This window comes from Antechinus flavipes, chromosome 1, assembly GCF_016432865.1.
Source record: "Antechinus flavipes isolate AdamAnt ecotype Samford, QLD, Australia chromosome 1, AdamAnt_v2, whole genome shotgun sequence".
NCBI classification, from domain to species: Eukaryota; Metazoa; Chordata; class Mammalia; order Dasyuromorphia; family Dasyuridae; genus Antechinus; species Antechinus flavipes.
The window spans coordinates 111,409,606-111,431,460 of NC_067398.1; the positions used below are offsets into that span (position 1 = coordinate 111,409,606).

The 21,855-nt window shown below is 34.0% G+C and overlaps 1 protein-coding gene across 2 annotated transcripts in view; it reads left to right on the top strand.

Moving 5' to 3' along the window:
* GLIS3 (GLIS family zinc finger 3) overlaps nt 1–21,855 on the top strand; it is a 615,465-nt gene that overhangs the window by 454,553 nt on the left and 139,057 nt on the right. For both annotated transcript variants that reach the window (XM_051987896.1, XM_051987905.1), the window contains exon 6: nt 2,419–2,529. In XM_051987896.1, coding sequence (XP_051843856.1) covers nt 2,419–2,529 — 111 coding nt within the window. The remainder of the gene's footprint in view (nt 1–2,418; nt 2,530–21,855) is intronic.

Below are 21,855 nucleotides of genomic sequence, written 5' to 3' on the forward strand. Positions count from 1 at the left end.
TAAGGGAGAAATGACTTTTGTGCTGGTAAAGATTTCAATAGAATTGATGGTAGGTTGTTCCCTGCATAAGAAGCAGTATATCAAGCACAGGAATAGGGATAGTGTAGGACTGAAGAATCACATGTAGAGAGTGAGTTGAATGTTGTGTGATATAATGCCAGGTTAGGAAGATCATAGAATTCCAGACTAAAAAAGATCGATCCTTATTTAGCAGCTGTTCAAGAAGTTTTGATTAGAACAAAAAATGATTTGGTAAGATTTTTGCATAAGAAAGTTTGCTTTGACAGCAATATGAAGAATTCATAAGCAAAGCCAGTTTGAGAGTGGCTGGGCTAAAAACTTCCTCTACTTGTTTATTGTGCTGTGAAAATGATCCTGGCCCCTCTAGAGGTGCACCAGGTGAGCATAAGTGATAATAAACGCTGGCCAGTTAGAAAACATTGATTTATGGGACTAGTGATGGACTGTATGTTATTTGATCAAGTCAAGCTTAGCTAAAGTTGAAAAAAATTTCACCATCAAGTTGATCATAGGTTAATGAATTTTTCTACAACCACAGCCTATATAAAGCCCATCCCTTTAGGAATCAAGGAATTGTCTGTGTTCAAAAAAGAGCCAGCATCCCCCACTAGTGAAATTATATATCTTTGAAATATAGAAGGAAAAATTATCCATGCTATCAGGTTTCTAACAAAGCATTAGTTGTATAAATTTTATACTGCAAAACACTAACCTTTGATCAGTCTATCCACAAGCTCATCATTCATTAGACCTGTTTTGTTTGTTTAAGTCATTTAATTGTTATTTCTAATTCTGAGAACATTTGTTTTGTGTTTATTGATGCCTTCATATTCATCTGAGGAAAATATTTTCACAGTTTAAAAAATTTTTCTTAAAAAGTAGATTTTTAGTCATCAAAATACAAGTTAAAATCTGAATGGAAAGGACAGATATTCAGGTTGAATCCAGAGAAGAGGCATAGATATCATATAGATTGAAACATAATATCAGTGTTTTTGTCTAAAAAAAATTAACCATTTTCAGAATCAGAAAATGCCTACATAATATCAGACATACAGATTAAAATATGGAAAAACACAGTAAAATAAAGTATAGTTGTTATCTTTATACAACAGGAGTCTAGATATTTGAAAGGAATAGGACTTTTGACTTGTTTCAAATTTGTATTTATATATTGAGCATCTTGTTGACAATAACAATGGATCACCTATCAGTCTATCATCTATTTAGTTATTGACTCTTTTGATGAAGTGTAAATACATTTATTTTCTAATTTCTAGCACTGAGGATTAGCAAAAGATTTTGACCAGTAAAGGCCCATTATTTCAAACATTTACTATAATCTTTCAATATAGTTAATATGGTTATTGAGAAGGATGCATTTTGCATTAAATTTGTAATACATTTCAGAGGTCATATCCCAGAAAATCTAAAAACTTATACTTTACAAAAATTCAAATCTATGTAAACATAATTAAATGAGAAAATGGGACATAAGTAAAAGCTGAAATTAGTTGTCCCTAAGGTCATTTCTAGTTTCATATTTCTGAGTAATCACAACTTGTTAAAATGACCCTACAAACAAGACTAGTTTTTCTGACTCCCTACAACTCACACAATTGTGTAGGTGGCCTGTGGTGAATAGAAATCATCAGAACTTTGGGTCACATCAGAGTCAAGCAAATGCGTCTAAATATTACCTTTTTAAAAAAGTAAAATTCTTTTGGTAAAATTAATCTCTTTTTAGATGATTTTCATGTTTTTCAGCATGTAAAACAGCTTGCTTGATTAGGTCCTATTTCTTTCTCTGAACCCTTTGATGCCTGGGTTTTGCTTATTTGTTTACAATATACATTTTTTTCCTACTCATACCACACTAACTTTTCTCTCTCGATTCTTTCTCTCTCTGAATCAGGTCTCTTCTATAACATTTTCCAGTCTTTTCTGGACTATACTACAAGTTCTTTACCTGAATCACTTAAGAATGTGTGTTTGCTAGTTTCTGACTATGCCAAAGATTACTCTCAGGGCAGCACAATTGTAAGTACAACTTGCCACATTCCCTAATAATTCCAGTGTTTTGTTTTGTTTTTAAATGTCACAAGGTTTCATGCTATGCAGTTGGGTGAATTGTAAAATAGATTCTTACCAGTGATCAAAGATTCTCCATCTCTTTGTTTGGGGTTTTGTTTTTCCCCCCACAAAGCCTGCTTTCCTTTTTAGCCCTGATAGAAAATTACCAGGTTTTTCTATATGAATTTTGTGTTTATTATCCAATATTTGAGATCAGAGTCAGTGACAATGCGTGTTTTGGAAATCAGGAGGCTTAGCATGGATTTTTCCCTCATTTGTCTCATGATTTAACCACAGCTGTTTCTTTGTTTCTTTTTTATTTAGAAACCTTATGCATGTCAAATTCCAGGATGTACCAAACGCTACACAGATCCAAGTTCCCTAAGAAAGCACGTCAAGGCACATTCTTCCAAAGACCAACAGGCAAGAAAAAAGGTAATTTTTCAGAGTGCTGCCCAGTCAGGAAAATACATTCTCAGGTACCATGATAACATTAGGACTTTGCACAAGGCTGACACTAGGCATACTTAGATTTCTCAAAGTGTAATGTATTTTAGATTGTTTAATGAGGAAAGTCTTCCATGAAGAAATATTAAGCCTAGTGTTTGTGTAGCTAATATATACAGATATGAATCTGTGGGATTGATTCATTTGTAATGAAAATCAGAAAAAAATAATGGTAGAGAAGTCACCTGAGTTGAAAAGTCACCCTGTGCCAAAAAAAGACTTGAATACTAAGTAAAAGATATAAAGTAGGAGAGATAAATCCCTGTTAGACATGTTCTCATAAAATATTAGTTAAAAACTGTTCCATTCCTAATAATATAGAAAGCGAAAGGCTTGAAAGCACCAAACTTAGTAAATATCTTACAGTCTTTCCCTCCTTGCCCACCTGCCCATCTCACTCTGGACAAGAGAACAAAACTATCTGATCATATCTCTCTGCAAATCATTTCTATCCCCATATTCAAGTATTTTCTCATCAAGAGGAAATTTAAAAGAGAATTTTTCATGGCAGCCAGTTGTAAAGACTGTTTTATAGTTGTGGACATGTGGGATGTCTGATGTGTATGACAGCCAAAAAAAAAAATCAAACCCTTGAGGTTTAAATGTCCTACCACAGCAGTAAACTCCATTGGTCTATTAGGTGATGATAGCTTCTGGGGTGTTTGATTAACGATGAGTTCTGTATATGACTTGTAACCTCAGAGATTACCAGTCTCTCTGAGTGTCATTTGAGTTCCCCCTAAACAATCCAGAAGGCAGTTTGAGAGCCAACTTGTTTCAAGAGATTGAACTGTGTGGTCAGGAAATCAAAGGATGGTTTCAGGTCAGCCCAGTTTCTAGTCAGAAGCTATGAGTTCTTTTATGCTTTGAAATAGAGTTAGTGCTTTTATGTTGGTAAAATGCTCTACAGTCCTTTGTATTGTTCATTTTCCCTTCCCAAAGAGTTGCTAGCACAAGGTTAGACTGAGTGCTCAAAGCTATGACCTCTTCTGAATGAAGTGGAATGGTACCTAGGTGCTGAAAAATTTGATAGATGTTCTCAATCACATGGGTACCCACTCTGGGAAATGAGGTAAAGCAATCATTTAAATCTCTTTTCTTGGTATACTGTCAGACTTACCTAGCTCACATCCCATGTGGTTACGATTTACAATATTTAGTTACAGGCTGGACTGAAATTCTGTATTTTCCCTCTAACAGTAAGGATTTTGTGCATTTTGCATTATCAGTAAGGGAAATGAGTTGCTCAAACAAATCACTAATGCCGACAAGAATAAAAGGAAATGATTTAATCCACTTAGAAGCACAATCCACAACATAAATAATTGTAGAGAATTAAAGGGGATCGAGCAGAGCTATTTCTATAGCCCCATGATGGTGATTCACATTTAACCATGAATAAAACTACCTTCCATTACAAATGTTCCAGAATTGGATGCTTCCTTGATTCATGCTGACCTTCTTTCACTGTTAGTGAAATTTTACTATAATATCAAGTCTATAATATGAATGACATTGTAAGTACAAGCTCAGGCTATTCTCTTTTTCCATTGAATGAATGTATGGGGAGTGAATGAAATAAAGCATTTATTAGGTTTTAACTACATATTAGGTAGTGAGGATACAAATACTTTTAGTAACTTTGAGTGTGGAACACAATATATGAATTGAAGTTAGCAGAATATATGGGATAGGAACTGTCTCAATTCCATTTTTATATATTTAGCACAGTATCTTATATAGAGTAGATGTTTAATACTTGTCTGTTAAATTTTTTAGTGCTATTTTTCAGGCCTATAAAGTATTATATATTCAAAGAATTTGAGAACTGGAAGGGATGTTGTAAATAATCAAGCCCAGGGAATCAACCTATTCTGTATCATGGACCTCAGTGGCAAAGTTTATGGGGGAGCCAGTAGACCCTTTCTCAGAATGATTTTTTTTTAAATTTCAATAATATTTTACTTTTAAATCATATGCAAAAATAGTTTTCAACATTCTTTTTTTTTTAATATTTTGAGTTCCATTTTTTTTCTCTTCTTCTCTCCTTTACCTTCCTCTTCCCCAAGAGCCAACAATCTGGTATGGGTTTTAAGTATACAATCATTTTGAACATATTTCCACATTAGTCATTTTGTGAAAGAAAAATCTGAACAAAAGGGGAAAACCACAAGAAAAAAGCAAACAAAAAAATGAAAATAGTATGCTTCTATCCACATTCAGTCTTCATAGTTCTTTCTCTGGATGTGGATAGCATTTTCTATCCCAAGTCTATTGGAATTGTCTTAGATAGCTGTATTTCTGAGAAGAGCTATCTATTATAGTTGATCATCACATAATCTTACTGTTACTATGTACAGTTTTCTTCTGTTTTTTCTTGCTTCACTCAGCATCAGTTCATATAAGTCTTTCTAGGCTTTTTTGAAGTCAACCTGCTCATCATCTCTAATAGAATAATAGTAATATCCCATTACATTCATATTTCATAACTCATTCAGCCACTTCCCAATTGATGGACATCCACTAATTTTGCATTTCCTTGCCACCACAAAAAGAGCTACTGCAAACATTTTTGCCCATATAAGTCCTCTCTTCTCTTTTATGATCTCTTTGGCATATAGACTCAATAATGTCATTGCTGGATCAAAAGATGTGCATAGTTTTATAACCCTTTGGGCTATAATGACTGACTCAGTTCACAACTTCACCAACAATGCATTAGTGCTTTAGTTTTTTCACATCCCTTCCAACATTTATCATTATCTTTTCCTGGCATTTTATCTACTCTGATTGGGATAAAGTAGTACCTTAGAGTTCTTTTAATTTGCATTTCTCTAATCAATAGTGATTTAGAGCATTTTTATATGACAATAAATGATTTTATCTTTTTTATTTGAAAATTGTTCATATTCTTTTGACTATTTGTCAATTGGGGAATAACTGTATTCTTATAAATTTGACTTAGTTCTCTATATATTTTAGAAATGATGCCTTTATCAGAAATTCTGACTACAGGAATTGTTTCCCAGCTCAGAATGACATTTTAAATGCATAAAATATGTAGGATTATAAAGGAATTATATTGAATGATAGCTTACAATAATTACAATTATATTCAAATACAGTTACCAAAATATTTTTTTAAATATTCAAAACCAAGGTTAAGAACTCTTGATTCTAGTCCAATATCTTTCTTAGTATTGAGGAAAGTAAAACCCAGAGGGGTGAGGAAACTCCTGTAAGGTCACTTGTTTGGTTGGTAATCAAGCCCAAACCAGAACCCACCTCCAGTCACAGTTAATCCAATGCTCTTTCCAACACATCATAGCATACTCTCTTCTGATCTCTTGTGCAATTTAAAAGAAACATCATAAAGAGAAAGAAGACTATCAAGTGGAAAAAAGGTTATCTTTAGGAAGTATTTTTGGTTTTCTTTTGTCCTTGTCCCAACTTTTATGTACAAAATCTGCAGATTTTGTTGTGTGGAAATTCCTGAAACACAATTTAAAAAGAATAGCCTTTTGGGCCACAAAATAGAGTTTGAGTGCCAATTCAAAAAGCAATTTAGGCAACAAGGAAATGAAGCTTCTATGATCATTTGCATAAAAGGATGCAAAATCATGATATGCTCTTCATATGGTCATATGCAAAATGAGCTAGTCCTTTGTATGTCATTGCTTCTGATTTGTTCATTTATAGCAAATAGCTGAACTGGACTTGACTTATTATTTCCAGGCAAGTGCTTATTTTCGTATCTTTAACCTGTTCATCTATCAAATATTTAAAAATAAAAATAAACATTAACCACAGGAGGAGCAAGGCTAATACATTTGACATCAGTCAATTTGAATTTTCAAACCTTGCTTCAGCATTCTAACATATAATGTTTACAAGGTACAATGGAGTTACTGGACCTTTGAGAAATTCTAATTGCTAACTCACATCATGCTTTGGTATTTGAAATATTTCCTGGCAGTAATAATAAAAAAAAATGCAAGAAACAATAAAGCTTTTAAGGCAGAATTAAGATTATTTACGACTTTAATTAAAATAGAAAATTGGCATCATGTCAAAAAAGCCTTTACAAAAATGTGAATTCATCAAAAATAACCATAAAAATTCCAAGGTGATAAAGGCATAGTGGGGTAATAGTTCCAGCCCTAGGGAACTGTTCTGTTGAAAAGAATGAAACCCTTTACTGTCACACCCTGTTAGTCATGGATTCGTTTAATATATCCTGCCTGACTGCCTCTAATCCTCTTTTTAACCTCCCCCTAGACACTAAATGACATTATTTTGGTGTCTTAAGTTGCTGGCTTTATGAGACTGCACCCTGAAATATGTTCCAGCAACCAGGCACCTTCAGCCACAGAAGAAATTTGTATAAGTAGATGGCAAAGATACAACACATCTAAGGATGAACAATTCCCAATCATAAATCTCTTGTTTTTGTCCCCACACCTGTTGAAATCCATCTCTGGAATTCAATGTCCAGTATTCATCCTATTTCTGCCAAAATATACACCTATTTCATGGAAGGAGGTGAAATAAAGTAAGAAAAAGCCTAAAATTGCAGTTAATTTGTATTCAAGCTGTGCAAAAATATTCTCTTCTACAGAGGAATTGGGATAATTTGACTCATTGCATGCAGAGTAACTTTTCTCATAGCATAATATGTGCACACCCACACAGCTCATCAGCTGGTGTGCAGACTTCTTCCATCAAATATGCTTTGCAGATCTTGAATCTATTAAATAAATGATCTACACAGGTAAAAGAGCATTGAATTCCAGAGTCACCAGCTATGGTCTTAACTGGGCATAGAATAGATCCTGTAGGGTGAAAAGCAGATTTGTCTTTCAATTCAACATGCTGAAGAGAGTATTAAAAAAAGAGACAATTCAGATTGATGAGCCACTTGAAGAAATTTGTAAGGCTACAAAAGCTTTATCAGGTGGTTGCTTTTTTGGTATTTGAAGGTCCATAAGCAAGGAATTTTTCCTTCAACACTGCCCTGTTAATTTTTTTTTTAATTGAGAACAAAAGTGGCATGATTCCTGAAGTTAGAGATATCAAGAATGAGATTTCACTGTTTGATGCAAATTTAGGAAGGTTTCTTGGAACATTATCCTTGGATCTCAAATATTAAATACCACTTTATTTACCTTTGATTCAGGGATGCCATAAGGAAAGTTACAAAATACAGAATTTAAAATGTGTATAAATGCACCAAGTGTTTATACTTGCCATCTATTTAAAAAACAAAACAGTTCCAGATATCCTTTAGACTAACCTCTAAGGCAGAGTAATTATAATCTTCCTCTTTTTATTCAACTTCCCACCACCTGGCTGGAGGACTCTAACCACTGACTATGCAATCTGTCACCCTCTTATTAAAATAGAATGTGGGTTTGCCCTATTTGGGATACTACGTATGCTCTTGAAAATCTGTGTGAAAATTTAGGGCTGGTTAAGTGGATCATATTTTAATAGGTTAGAGGAACACATTATTTAAAGTAATCCTGTGATGAATTCTTTGGCAAAGTAAATAATTCTTCTGTATGTCACCCTACAATCAATCACATTTATTTAAAATGGGATGTACCTGTAGGATCAATGACAATAAGATCATTTTTAAAGTCCCTTTCAATTCTTATGTATTATCCTATGATGATTAGTGATAATCACCATTAAAACAATACCCTGAGGTAGACTTCTGAATAGTTCACCAGTTTAGATATGATTAATTCAGTAGTTTTAAGCTCGTGGTAGTTTTCAATGGAAGTCTATCATATACTGAGTTTAACATACCTCCTCAACCCTTTGGCCCCACTTCTCCCCATCCTCAAAAACAAGAATATGTCTTCATAAGTGGCCTCTTCTGGTTTCAACAGTTCCTTTTTCTTACCTGAGTATAAACCTTAGTTTCCCTGCCACAGAGTTTCCTGAACCTTTCTTTATTATCTGATAAAAATATCTCTCAACTGGTATAGGCAGGAGGTACTCTGAAAAGTTAGGAAAAGGCTGTGTTAAGTCAAATTACTAACTTTTTGGTAGACTCTGCTCAATTTGAAAAAAGCATTGTGCTTAAAAGATTCACATTTCAATTACATTTTTCACTGGCTACAGTTGTCCAGTTTTTGGCCTGGTCTCCTGACCTCAGTCAGACATATCCCTAAGTACGTCATTAGGAATCTGAATGAACTGGGTAAAATATAGTTTATCAGTAGTCAGGATGAGGATGTGGATGACTCAGTGCAAATCTATAACCACTGCTGGAAACACAGGTCAAACTACATGCCTTACTAATGATGAATCAATAGTGACATCCTTGTATCCTGAGGCCAGTATATCTCTTCAGTTTCTCCTCTTCTTGGCAGTGATATCATCAGCTCCCATAAATTAAATTATGACCTTTATGCAGATGACACTTAGTTCTATATATCTATCTATATTTGCTTTTCCTCAAATTCCAGTCTGTTGTAGCTTATTGATTACTGCATCTTTCCAAGTAATTTTGCCATGACCAACTTAAATTCAAGATATCTAAAGTGGAATTCATTACCTTTCCCCAAAAACTCATTCTTCTTCCTGACATCTATTTCTTTAGATCATTCTACCATACTTCTGGGCACTTAGGTTTGCAACTTCAAAATTATCCTTGATTCTTCATGCTCCTACTTTCATATATAATAAGTTGCCAAATCTTATTGATTCTATTTCCACAGCAACTCTTCTATCTATCCCTTTTACTATACTCATATGGTCATTTCTTCAGGGCCCTTCTCACTTCTCTCTTGGAATATTGAAGTAATTTTTAATAGGTTTCTTTTCCTCGAATTTCCACTTTCTTTAATCGATATTCCACAGTTGCCAAAATGATAATGTATGCAAGTCTGACCACATCAGTGTGACACAAAATGGATAGCGTGCTGAGCCTGGAGTCAGGAAGACTCCTCTTCCTGAGTTAAAATCTTGTCTCAGACCCTTACTAGCTGTGTGATTTGGGTAAGTTACTTAATCCTATTTGCTTCAGTCCCTCATTTGTAAATTGAACTAGAGAAGACCATGGCAAACTCCAGTATCTTTGCCAAGAAATCCCCCAAATAGGGTCATGAAGAATTGGACACAATTGAAACAATTGAACAATAAGAATTTATCATGTCACTTCTCTTATATCAATTGCCATATTTTCTCTAGCTGTTCCTTTGGACTGAAATGAATGTTTTTTCTCCTTATCCCTGCCTACTACCTTCTCCAGCTTTCTTGCAATACTAACAAAAATCTCATCTTCTACTGGAAACATTTTCCAACCACTCTAAATTCTAGTTAGTTATAGTTCTCTCTAGTAATTATTTCCTATTTGTCTGATACTTGGCTTATTTGTATATTTGTATTTATCTACTCCATTAGATTGTGAGCTTCTTGAGGGCAAGGTCTGTCTTTTGCTTCTTTTTATATACCCACCATTTAACACAGTATCCAGGTAGCATGGACTTGGATGTGGTATTTGAACTCAATTCCTGATGCCAAGTCTAGCACTTGATTCTCTATGATCCATAATGATAGATTTTGCAAGATTTTGAGCCTAAGTGATAGGGTATGTCAACAGAAAAGGCAAGTCAAGAAGAAGGGTAGGTTTAGAGGAAAGATGAAATCTCCCATTTCAAACTCAATGACTTTGAAGTGGCAATGATGTATAAGAGTGGAGATATACAATGAGGAATACTAGATACCTAATGAAAACACTATTTATGTAACTGACCTTGGGGTTCAAATGTGGTTAGGTAGGCTAGAGTAATTTAAAACAGATGAGTAATAAGTAAAATGGGCAAGTGGTATAACCTAAAATGCACAGATGCTTGGAATGGAGTCACAGTGGAAATAAAGATGAGACAGGAACTTTAGGGGTCCAGAAACTTAGAAAAAGACTGAGAGCTACTGAAGAATTTGGAATGTGATTATTTGGAAAAAGAGGTGACATTTGTTCTTTTTGTCCACTGAGGGTAGCAGTAGGTGTAGTAGGTTGGAATTGTAAAGAAGCAATTTAAAGCTAGAAACTACAGGAAAACTTCCCCAAGTAAAATGGGGGTTGGTTCAGAAAGTGGAATAGATACCCCTTATTGTAATCTTTCCAGCAAAGGCTGGGTGACTACTTGTTAAGGATATTGTTGTGAGACTTCTTTGTGGTGGATATAAGTTGGACTGAATCAATAATATCAAAGTCATCAGAATAGAAACACTGGAAGAAAAAAATAGAAATGCTAAACCTTACATAAGGATGTCTGCAGATGTATGTTGACACAGATTACAAATTAGCATTATCTGTGTATCCAGGTTTTATTGTTAAGTTGGTTAAGTGTGTCCCAGTAGATAGAACCCTTTGTCTGAAGTTAAGAAAACTTTAGTTCATATCCTGCCTGAAACCCTTGCTATGTGACCTCAGAAAGATCACTTAATCCTATTTGCCTCACTTTCTTCATCTGTAAAATGAATTTGAAAAGAACATGGCAAGCCAGTGTAATACCTTTGCCAAGAAAACCTCACATGTGGCCATGAAGAGTCAAGAACAGAAACAATATTTTATTGTATTTTTCTTTTATTTGTTAAATATTTCCCAATTATATTTTAATTGGTTAGACATACTTGGGATGTGACAAGCAGTGTTTTTTACACCTCCAGACTAGATAGATGGCTGCTGAGGTCCTTTACAATTCTGAATTTTTTGTAATAGTCATTCTCAAGAATTTATTTTTACTTGAAAATTGAACTTACTGACAATTAGAATCAGTAAATTATACTGCTACTTTATTGTTGTATCTTCAAAACCTGCAATTTCATGTGACAGAACTTTGCTTTTTTCCCCTAAAATTATTAGAAAAGCAAAACTGTCGTATTTTATTGAGCTCAGCATAGACCATTAGATGAATACCCAAAGAATGAGAGCATTTTGACAATTGTTCTCATGATCAACTCAGTATGTATGGTATCTAGCATTGTCCCATGTGCAGTGAGTTACTTACTAATTGCTTTTTGATTGATTGACTGACAATCTTAAGCTTTCTTCTAAGCCTCACATTCCCTTGGCTGATTAGTTTCTGTTGAATCCTGATGCAAATGATTAGCTGAGTTTGAGGAGGGAGGAAGAGAAGGGAAGGAGGCAGTGATTCAGCTCAAATTCTCATGCTACTTACTTACTTAAAGAAAACAATACAAAGACCAACCCAGTCTTACAAATGCTCTTGGTGAGATTTTCTACCCTTTATTTCAAAATCTAAAGTGCAGTCTGAGAAAATGACTGTAGTGACTGATGGTTTAAAATGTTTGCTGTGGTATTTACCTTCTCTGTTCCTTGAACTCAATTCTAATCTCCACATAGAACTGATTGCTCTCTGAGATTCCATCCTTAATGGCAAAGCTGTAAATGTCTTCCATGTTAGATCATTCCATATCTTTGATAATATTTCTCTCTCCATCCATTTTTTTATTTGTTGAAGTGACTTGTTATGCTGTGAACATAGTACCTACACAAGTACCTAAAGAAATCTAATTTATAGATGGTGAATAGAAGTATACCAGTGTAGGTGCTTGGGCAGGAAATAGTATGCATTTGATCTTCTTTTAAGCTGGGCTCCTTAGTACTCCAGACCTGAAAAATAGGACTTATGAACTCTTGGTTGAGATTGGAGTGTACCTAACAAGAGCTGATAAAATGCATTTTCCTAGAATCTTGTACATCTAATCAAAAAGGCTTTAAACTGAAAAAGAAGAGAAGTGGAAAATCACCTTCATATACCACTAAATGAAATATAATGGAGAATAACTATAATGCTGGGAATAGTAATAGAAATGCCCAGAAATTCATGGAAGAAAAAAAAATCCATAAAATAGAGCCTGTGGCCTTAGGAGTTTAGGCTCAAATTTACAAATTGTGGGCCATAAATAAGGTGAATTTAAGAGATGCAAAGGCAAGGATAGAAATTTGACTTCATAGTTCTCATTAAGACTTGGTGAGTTAATAGAATTTTAGAAATAAAAAAGACCTTGGTGACCATTGAACTCAAACCATGCTCCCAAGAATCCTCAACATAATGTGGTTATCTATTCTTACTTTAAGACCTCAAGTAAGGGAGAAATGTACTGTCTTCTAAAGGAAACCATAATATTTTTTAAAGCTCTAATTATTAGAAAATTTTTCATTATATTAGATCTTAATTCATCTTTTTGGTAAATTCCACCTACCAACTACTATTTCAGGTTTCTGGAGCCAGATGGTTGAGGTCTAATCCTTTTTCTAATCAAGATTTCAAATATATGAAGGTAATCTTGGAATTGAAATATAAAGGCATCTTGGATGCCAAGGATAAGGATAGATAACACAGAGCAGAGGTATAACATAGATCCTGAAGACTCCAACTGCCTAGAAATTTGCTTTATTTCCTTTTGACTCTCAAATATTCTCCCAAATATCAGTATTGGAATTACAAAATATTAGTAGGGAAAGTAAGTGTATTCTAAGGTATTCTTCACTGTTAAGGTCCTCTGGATCCTGTAGTCTATAGAACTGCTAAATGAAACTCTGACATACAGTTTCTTTTTGAATACCTCTAATGGCAGGTGAGAACAATGAACCAAATCTGAGAAAGGTAAATTAATAGTGATAGATGTAAAGTTCAAACAAGGAAAATCCTCAGAGTATAGGATAGAGTTACATTGGTATGAACTGCTTCCTGTGCATCTTTAATAAGATAAGGGATTGAGAAGACTCATCAACAAACCTTGATTGGTTCAATTCAATGATGAAATGGTAATTCTTTTGTAATTAGTTTCTTGCACATAGCAGCTATAAGTGGAATTTTTTAGTGTTGTTAGTAGAAAGTGATATTTTTCATATTTGCTGCATTTTAATTTTTGAAAAGTTTTTTCACACCCACAATTTCATTGTATTCTCTTGCCCTTAGAAGTCATGATGAATCTGGTATTTACCTAGATCATTGTTTTAGGTTTAGTTCTGATCCATCTTTAAACTAAGAGATAGTAGGTTTAAATGGAAAGAAAACTAAGTATTATGTCTATTAAGTAGTATGTTCCTTTCTTATATAATTCAATCAATAAGCAAGCATTTCTTAACTACAGCCTATGTACTAAACACTATTTTGAGTATATTAAAAACAAACAAACAAACAAACAAAAACAGCCTTTGCTCTTAAAAATTTACATTCTAATTGGAGAGACAACATAAAAATCAGAATATTCAGTATAATTACAGGGTCTATAGAAGGTATCCTTAGAGGAGATGGCCTTTCCTTGCTCGAAAAGATCTGCACCAATAGGATTCAATACTGAGTAATGCAAAACTATCTAGCAATGTCTGCTCCCTTCAGTATAATCTTGGCCTTTTGCCAGACATTTTGGCAAACTATTTTTCTCCCACTCAAATGGTGGAGAACCCATCTTAAAAATCCTGGAAATAATTGTAACTTGGCTTTATGATTATTTATTGATTTTGTTCCTTTAGGGTGGGATTTTAGTCTACATTTAATAGTTGGAAGGTTTTAGTAGGGATAAATAGCTTTGTTAGATTTTGAGTAATTGATTGAAATGGTCACTTATTCTAATACCAGAAGTACACTGTGTGACATCTTTGATAGAGTTAAAATAGAAGCATGAACTTATATGGCCACCCTCAGAGTGAGATAGAACCTCAGAGATTTAACAGTCTAGACTTCCTTCTAGTGTTGGATCTCTTTGAACTATTTAGCTCAAAAGTTAAGTCTACTAAAAAAGATTACTCTACTAAATCTAGATTAAATTTAGTTTCTCTAATATACAATAACTCTCCTAATATTTGAAGATAGGTATTAGAGTATACAGAAAAGCTCTGTCTGTGGGCCTATGTCCAGAACTCTATCGCTTATTTGAATATAAGGACATATCCTTGTCAAATTTATGTAAAATGTAAAGATGAGAGAAGGAAAAGTATGCTGCAGCCAACTTGTGGTGGTTCACAAAAGCCAATTGTAAATTTTTCTTTGAAACTGGCAAATGCTATAAATCAGTGATTGATTTGCTGTTGTATTGATTTCTAAGCTTAAGAAAGTAATAAAAAAATGATAATAATGCAGATTGAATTTAATAGTATATCATACTTATATTTTTTCTTCCCAGAAAGCTGGGTATTAAACATTTATCAGAACACTTTTGAAGAGACCACAATAATTTTAAATGACAGAAGCTAGATCTTAAAGGATCTAAATAGACAACAATGTTTGGTGATCTAATTAGATGAAATCTCACAGGTATTAAATATAAAGTTCTATACTTAGATTTTAAAAGTAGAAAGGGTTATAGTTTTACTTATCTCTGGAATCCTATTATTACACCTGGATGATTGTGGTTGATTCTGAGCATTATATTTAAGGAAAGACACTGACCAGTTAGAAGGTGTTCAGGGGAAGCTGACCATAATGGTAAGAGGAATCATAAACCATATTATATAAGAATTGGTTGCCTAAGATAGTAGATTTCCCATTGCAGCCAGTTCCATGTAATAGTTGGATGACCACTTAATGAGAATATTGTAAATGTAATTTCTTAAATGATTTAGGTTAGACTTAATTTCTTAAGTCTTTTCAATTCTGAGATTTTATAAATCTGAATCATATTAAAAATGACCACTTAGTGTCTTTCTTAGCAACCATCAGTGAAAGCTGTTACAAGCAAGGTGATCTGAATTAACATTTAATTTTATGGCATATTGGTAAGTGTTTAGCAACTGTCTCTTCAAGAAAAACACATTATGTAAAACACACTTTTATGTTTAATGTGCATCATTAACATTTTCCATTGTTTTCTTAATTCAAGATCACTAAAAAAATGATTAATCAAGCTCTGATTTGTAATGTTCAATGATTTCTAAGTTATAAATGCTCATACTGAAAATTTAACAATCAGCTTTCATGAATTCAAGCTAGTTACAGATACTGTATTTAGTATGTTCCTGGACTATTTACTACCTACAAATTAGCCGTAAGAACTGAAAACAATTATTTTATACTACCTACTCCTGATAACAGTGATATCATGGGATAATGGATAGAGAGAGCTGGCCTAATATTCAAGAGACGCTTGTCTTGCCTCTAACACATACTGGTTTTGTGACCTTCAAGACACTTAACTATTCAGTTTTCTCTTCAACTCAGATTAATTGCAGAGAAGGTGTCAGCCTACATTGACAGAGAATGTTCCTGTATGGAACACTGTATATGAAAGCAATTACAGATCTACTCCTTCTCCCTATCCCCAGAGAGGAGCAGGCCTGAAGAAGAGTGAAGTTCTCAGGGAGTTCCCTTTTATTCTGCCAATGTGATAAATACAGTAAACCCTGTCAGTTCAAGATGAGTCCAAGGCAGGGCAGTTTTGAATCATTCTAAATTAATCTTAGAACAGAGTATCATGAATCATTCTGGTTCCCAAAATTCCTTGAGCATTTAGTCCCCTGTAAGAATTCCTCATTAGTTTTAGGGTCCCAGAGCTAACCTCTTCTTTTCCACCAAGATCATCTTGGATCTTGGGAGTGGTCCCAGAACTAGGACAGTGATATGAAATGCACTTTTTTTTTATGGGAGGTGGTGATTGGGAAAAAAAAAAAGAATATGAGATATTGACCTGAATGGGTCACTGTATAAGATATCTGGAAGAATTATGAACATGGATAATTTATGGAAAGGGAGGAAATCCGATAAAGGAAAAGGAATTTCAAAAGGGTTCTCAACTCCTAATTGTAGTGTTTTCCCTCCCCTTCAATTATTTTCTGTTTATCCTGTATATAGCTTGTTTGCATATACTTCTTTGAGTGTCTCCCCCATTAGACTGTGAATATGTTAAGGGTCAGAGACTGTTTTTTGCCTTTTTGTATCCCCAGCATATAGCATAGTGCCGGACACATAATAGGTGCTTTATTGGTTGACTTAAAGAGTACATGGAGGAACTACAAAGAATAGCATTTATTTTACAATTTTACCTACACCTGACCCTTATCCTACTTTTTAGCTTGGCATAAAATAAATAATTATAGATATTTTAAACGAAAACAGCTTTAAAAAGTATATTGTTACCTTGCTAACTTTCCAGGCTCATTTCATTTCATCAAAATCTTACATCTAACCAAACATTTCTCTTTGTTCCTCTTATACAATCTCTGTGCCTTTGCCCCATCCTGGGAATAACTGTCACCTACCATTTCCTCTTAGAATCGTTATCTTCCTTCAAATTTCAGCTCTAACACATATGTTTTTATTTACCTGTTATCTCCTTCCTTGTAGAATGTAAGTTCCTTTTGGGTAGGAATTCTTTTTGAAACCACTTAAAATGATTGCCAGTTTCCATCTTTGAAAATGCTCAATGTCAATTATCAATGCTTTTGCCTGTATGACTTAGTTAATTGCTTGGTATCCCCGATTTTTTCATTTTCCTTTTCTGTATTCTTAGTTCTTAGCATAAAGTAAATAATAAATGTGCTTTGAATGACTGATCTCCTCATATTAGGCAAGAGGAATATCCCTAGATTGTTTTTTTTTGTCTTGATATATATTTTGTATATATAGTCTTTTTAAAATATTTTATTTTATTTTATTTAATAATAACTTTATATTGACAGAATCCATGCCAGGGTAATTTTTTTACAACATTATCCCTTGCACTCATTTCTGTTCCGATTTTTCCCCTCCCTCCCTCCACCCTCTCCCCTAGATGGCAAGCAGTCCTATATATGTTAGATATGTTGCAGTATATCCTAGATACAATTATATATAGTCTTTAAATACCACTCAGAGGGATTTGTATTTGATTCTAAAGGCAATTAAGAGCCATTGGAGTTTATTAAACTAAAAACTAACAAGATTAGAATTATGGTATAACATCACTTTGCCAAACTGTGTGAATGATAAATGGGAGGGAAAAGAGACTTGAGATGAGGAGGTGAAATAAGAGGATGTTACAATAGTTGATATGAGAAGTGATGAGGACCTGCCCTCAGATTGTAGCCTTGTGAGTGGTAAAAATGAGATGGAGGCACAAAACATCATGAAAGAAGCATCAGCAAGACAAAACTTAGCAACTGATCGGATGTGTTGGGTAGGGAATTGGGAATTGAAAGTGAATCTGACAGGGTGGTGACTTTTTAACAAAAACAGCAAAACCAAGAAAAGGGGAAAGAGGTAAACACTTGAAACTATTTAAAATGATTGTCAACTTCCATCTTTGAAAGTGTTCAATGTCAATTATCAATTCTTCTGCCTGTATGACTTAGTTAATTGCTTGGTATCTTCCATTTGGTTGGCAACAAATTGTAAACACATGTAGAATCTCACTTTAATTAATATTGTTATTATTTCCAGTTCTCCAAAAAATATATTTGTATGTCCTAGGTGTTAATTATTTATGTGTCCTTAGGCAAATCATTTAAGCTCTCTGAAACTCAGTCTTCTCATTTATAAAACAAAGGTATTATACTAGGGCTTGGCCACTAGATGATTTTAAGGCTCCTGATAGCTCTAATATGATAGGCTGCGATTTGTATGATTAATTTAGTTTAAAAAAAATCCTATGTAATTTTAAAAAAGAAGTACATAAGCCATCATCAGAGTATTGCTCTTAGACAGGAAGTCTGGGTTCAAAATTCTACTCTGGCATTTGTTATCCTCATGACTATGGGGAAAGTCACTCCATTATAACTGAACTCAATCTTGTCCCTTTTAATACTGGGGAAAATAATACATCCACTAGGTACCTCAGAAAGTTATTGTGACAAAAGTCATTTAAAAATCTTATAGTACTATTGGAATATTGGAAATGATGACTAATGATGAAAACAATAATGATATGTCTTTAATCTTATAGTTTTTCTTCAGGTGTCTAAAGGCTTTTGGACAGAAATTCAAAAATAAGTATCATTAATATGTGCCAGACAGAAATACCTCTAAAGAGTGATACTGTTGGCCCATGAATCACAAATAGCAAATGGCCTTAATTAGTTCTTATTAGTATGTCCAGGAAGACATAAATTCAGTATGTCAAAATTTGCTGTTTGCCCTCTAGTCTCAAACAATATTCCTCCACACAAATAGTCTCATCATAAAAAGTAACTTCTTACAATTTAAAAGAGTTCAATTAAGGAGACTACAAACACATAAGAGATGCTTATTAGTCAAAAAAATATTGATTAAGCACTTGTTTTGTATCAAACACTGAGCTAAGCTCTAGAGATGGAAGCTTAAGGAAGAGCAGGATCTCTATTCACAAGAAGTTTGTATTCTGATTGGATAAACAAAAACGTGAAAATATATAAGCATAAATATAAAATTAATATAGAAAAAAGTAGTCAAGTACAAGGTAGTTTGGGTAAGAGGGCACTAGTGGTGGATGGATCAATAAAAGCTTCATGCAGAAGGTGGTATCTGAGGTTCATTCTAACGGGGGAAAGTTATTCGTTGAAACAGAAATATGGAGGGAACATTCTAGAGCAAGGAGAAAAGCAAACTGTAATGATGACCACTAACAAATATTTATAAATAGAACTTAACTGAACCTCAAGGACATAGCCAGAATTCAAACCCAAGTCCTCCAAATCTAGAGCTTAAAAAAAAAATAATAACTTGCTGCACATGATGTAAGTTAGAATTTTTATGGAGACCACTGTTTTTCATTTTGCAGATGGAATTTTTCATTTGGAATTTCAACACTCTGTTTATGTGCATTTTTTGCATTGAGTACATTCTGCAGTGTTGCAACATTCGAGAAATCCCCTGCCAACTGGCAATTTTCTCCAAACATCAGTTTTATACAATGGAAATGAAGTAACCATTCCATAAGCCTATTGTGTCACGACTGAATAATTTCTGTCCTGCAGCTTCTAGCCTTAGATTGTGCTTGTACAACCTTTTAGTTTAAGTTTCACTCCTAAGGATGCAAAAAAAAAAAAAAAGATTAAAAAAAATCTAGTTTCTTCTTTTGAGAGCAATTGAACTTAAGGCTATTTCCTCTATTGTTTTCCATGGAGTCTCATTTAAAATATTTTATTAATGCAAAGAGAAATGCCTTCAAAGGCTAAGGGTCAGTGAGCAGTAGTCATGACAACCAGGAAACCATTCTGCAGAAAAAATGCAGTAAAGAGTAAGTGTTTTAATCCTTAACTTTAATCCCTTTACTTCCTGTTCTCAAAATGAAATATAAATCAGGCACCGTGCAGTGCAGCAATTTTTCCTGAAAGGGATGTTGGCAAAAGAGGATTAGTAATGGACAGAAGTGTTTAAGGAATTTAATCACACAATTTGTTGTAAAACTTTTGAGACTACGAGTGACCAGTTCCTTTGAGTGTGGTCAATGAGAAACAACAAAACACACTTTGAAAGTGATTAGAGAACTAGTACAGGCAGACACTCCTGTTTATTGGAGTTGTTACATCATTGCCGCCTGTTGTAAGGACATGAGAAATCAGGGAATTGGTTTGATGCTCTCCAATGGGGGAGGTGGCAGGCTGGAGATGTTTCAATGGTGGTCTAGAGTCATGGTTTTGATCTTCAAGAAATGAGAAGGGAAAAAATAATAAAGCTGGCTGTATTTTTCATCCCACTTTTCAGCGATGCTTTGTTCCTATGGTGGGTATTAAAAGGATGTATCTTCTCTGGTCAAACTGCTCTGGCATTTAAATTTAGAGGAATGATGCCCAGCTGCTACAGGCTATAACAATGAGATGGGTACCTGGGGAGAAGAAAGGAGTTATTTGCTGAACACTGGTGGTTCTCTTATTTGTTTCTGAGCTGTTACTCTCCTGGAAGTATTGGTTGGTGTGAATTAATTCATTAATTATTCTCTAAGTTCTACTTCCTAGGTTTATTGATTTAGAACAGGAAATAACCTTAGAAGTCACATGATCTGGCTTTTTTTTTTTAACAACTGAGGGCTAGAAAGATTGTCAATGCCCCCAAATTAAATTCAGCAGGGTAGGAATTGTAATCCAGGTCCCTGGAGTCCACATGTAGTGGCCTTTCCACTGCATTATGCTGCCTGTTTATTTTGACTTACTGGAATAGCCTGGATTTTCTTCAAAGATATACTAAAAAAGATGTTTCCCTATTTGAATGAAATAATGATCATTCAAAGCTATAGCATATTGGTCTTGCCCCATTCTCCTTTGAAACACTTTTTCATTCATCCATTCAGTTAACTGACTTTTTTTCACTTTTTCATTCAAACAGTGGAATTTGGAGGGGAAATATTCTCTTCCATATTCTCCTTCATGAGGGATAGTTCATTTAATCCCTTCTTAGAAAACAGATGAAAGATTTCCTTTAATCAATTTGTATTTGGAGAAAAAAAATTTTTTAATCCCAACTAAATAATGTTCCTAATTCCCAGGGTCTCGTGAAGTAATTTCAAATAATAAAAACTACTGCTATGATGGACAAGCAATATGGAGCATAGATTATATGGAAGTGAATTGAAACACAAAAGAAGATTAAGTTTATAGGCTCTAGAAGGCCTGATAACTTAAAAAAAAAAATACACCACGTCTTATAAGTGGTAGGAAGACTTAGCTGGAAAAGTTTCAAAGAATCATGGAATTTCCGAGTTAGAAAGGATGTTAAGATTCATTGATTTGCTATATGAGCAGGAATCCCTTCTACAGCATAGCTATATGATTAATACATGGTCCTCCAACTTTTTAAAGATCTCCGGAAATGGAAAAGGTTATTATTTATTAAGACAACCCATTCCATTTTGATATAACTTTGATTGTTATGAAGTTTTTCCTTAGATTGAGCCTATATCTGCCTTCCTGTTGTTTCTCATTATAGTCTTGGGCCACAGAGAACTAATTCCTTGTTTCTTATCATAGTCTTGGGGTCAAAGAGAACTAATTCCTGTTTGAATCATTCAAATGTTAATGTTCTTGGTTTGGCTGCCTTGCTTTACAGGAAATGAGAATGTGATGGGATGTATGTATGTAAAAAGGATATTGGTTTAGGAATCAGGTGACATTGGCAAGCTACGTCATCTTTCTGGTAAGGAAGATAAAAACCTTTTCCCTTAGCCCTTGGCTTCAATGTTCTGTCTTGTAAGTACCAAAATTTTGCCAGACTTTAAATCTTTAAGGCATATAGAAAAACTTTATCTGCCTTCCCAATCCACAATCTGAACTATGCCAAGGAAATTTATTGAAATATTTTGTCATCCTGGAATTTCTTTGGCAAG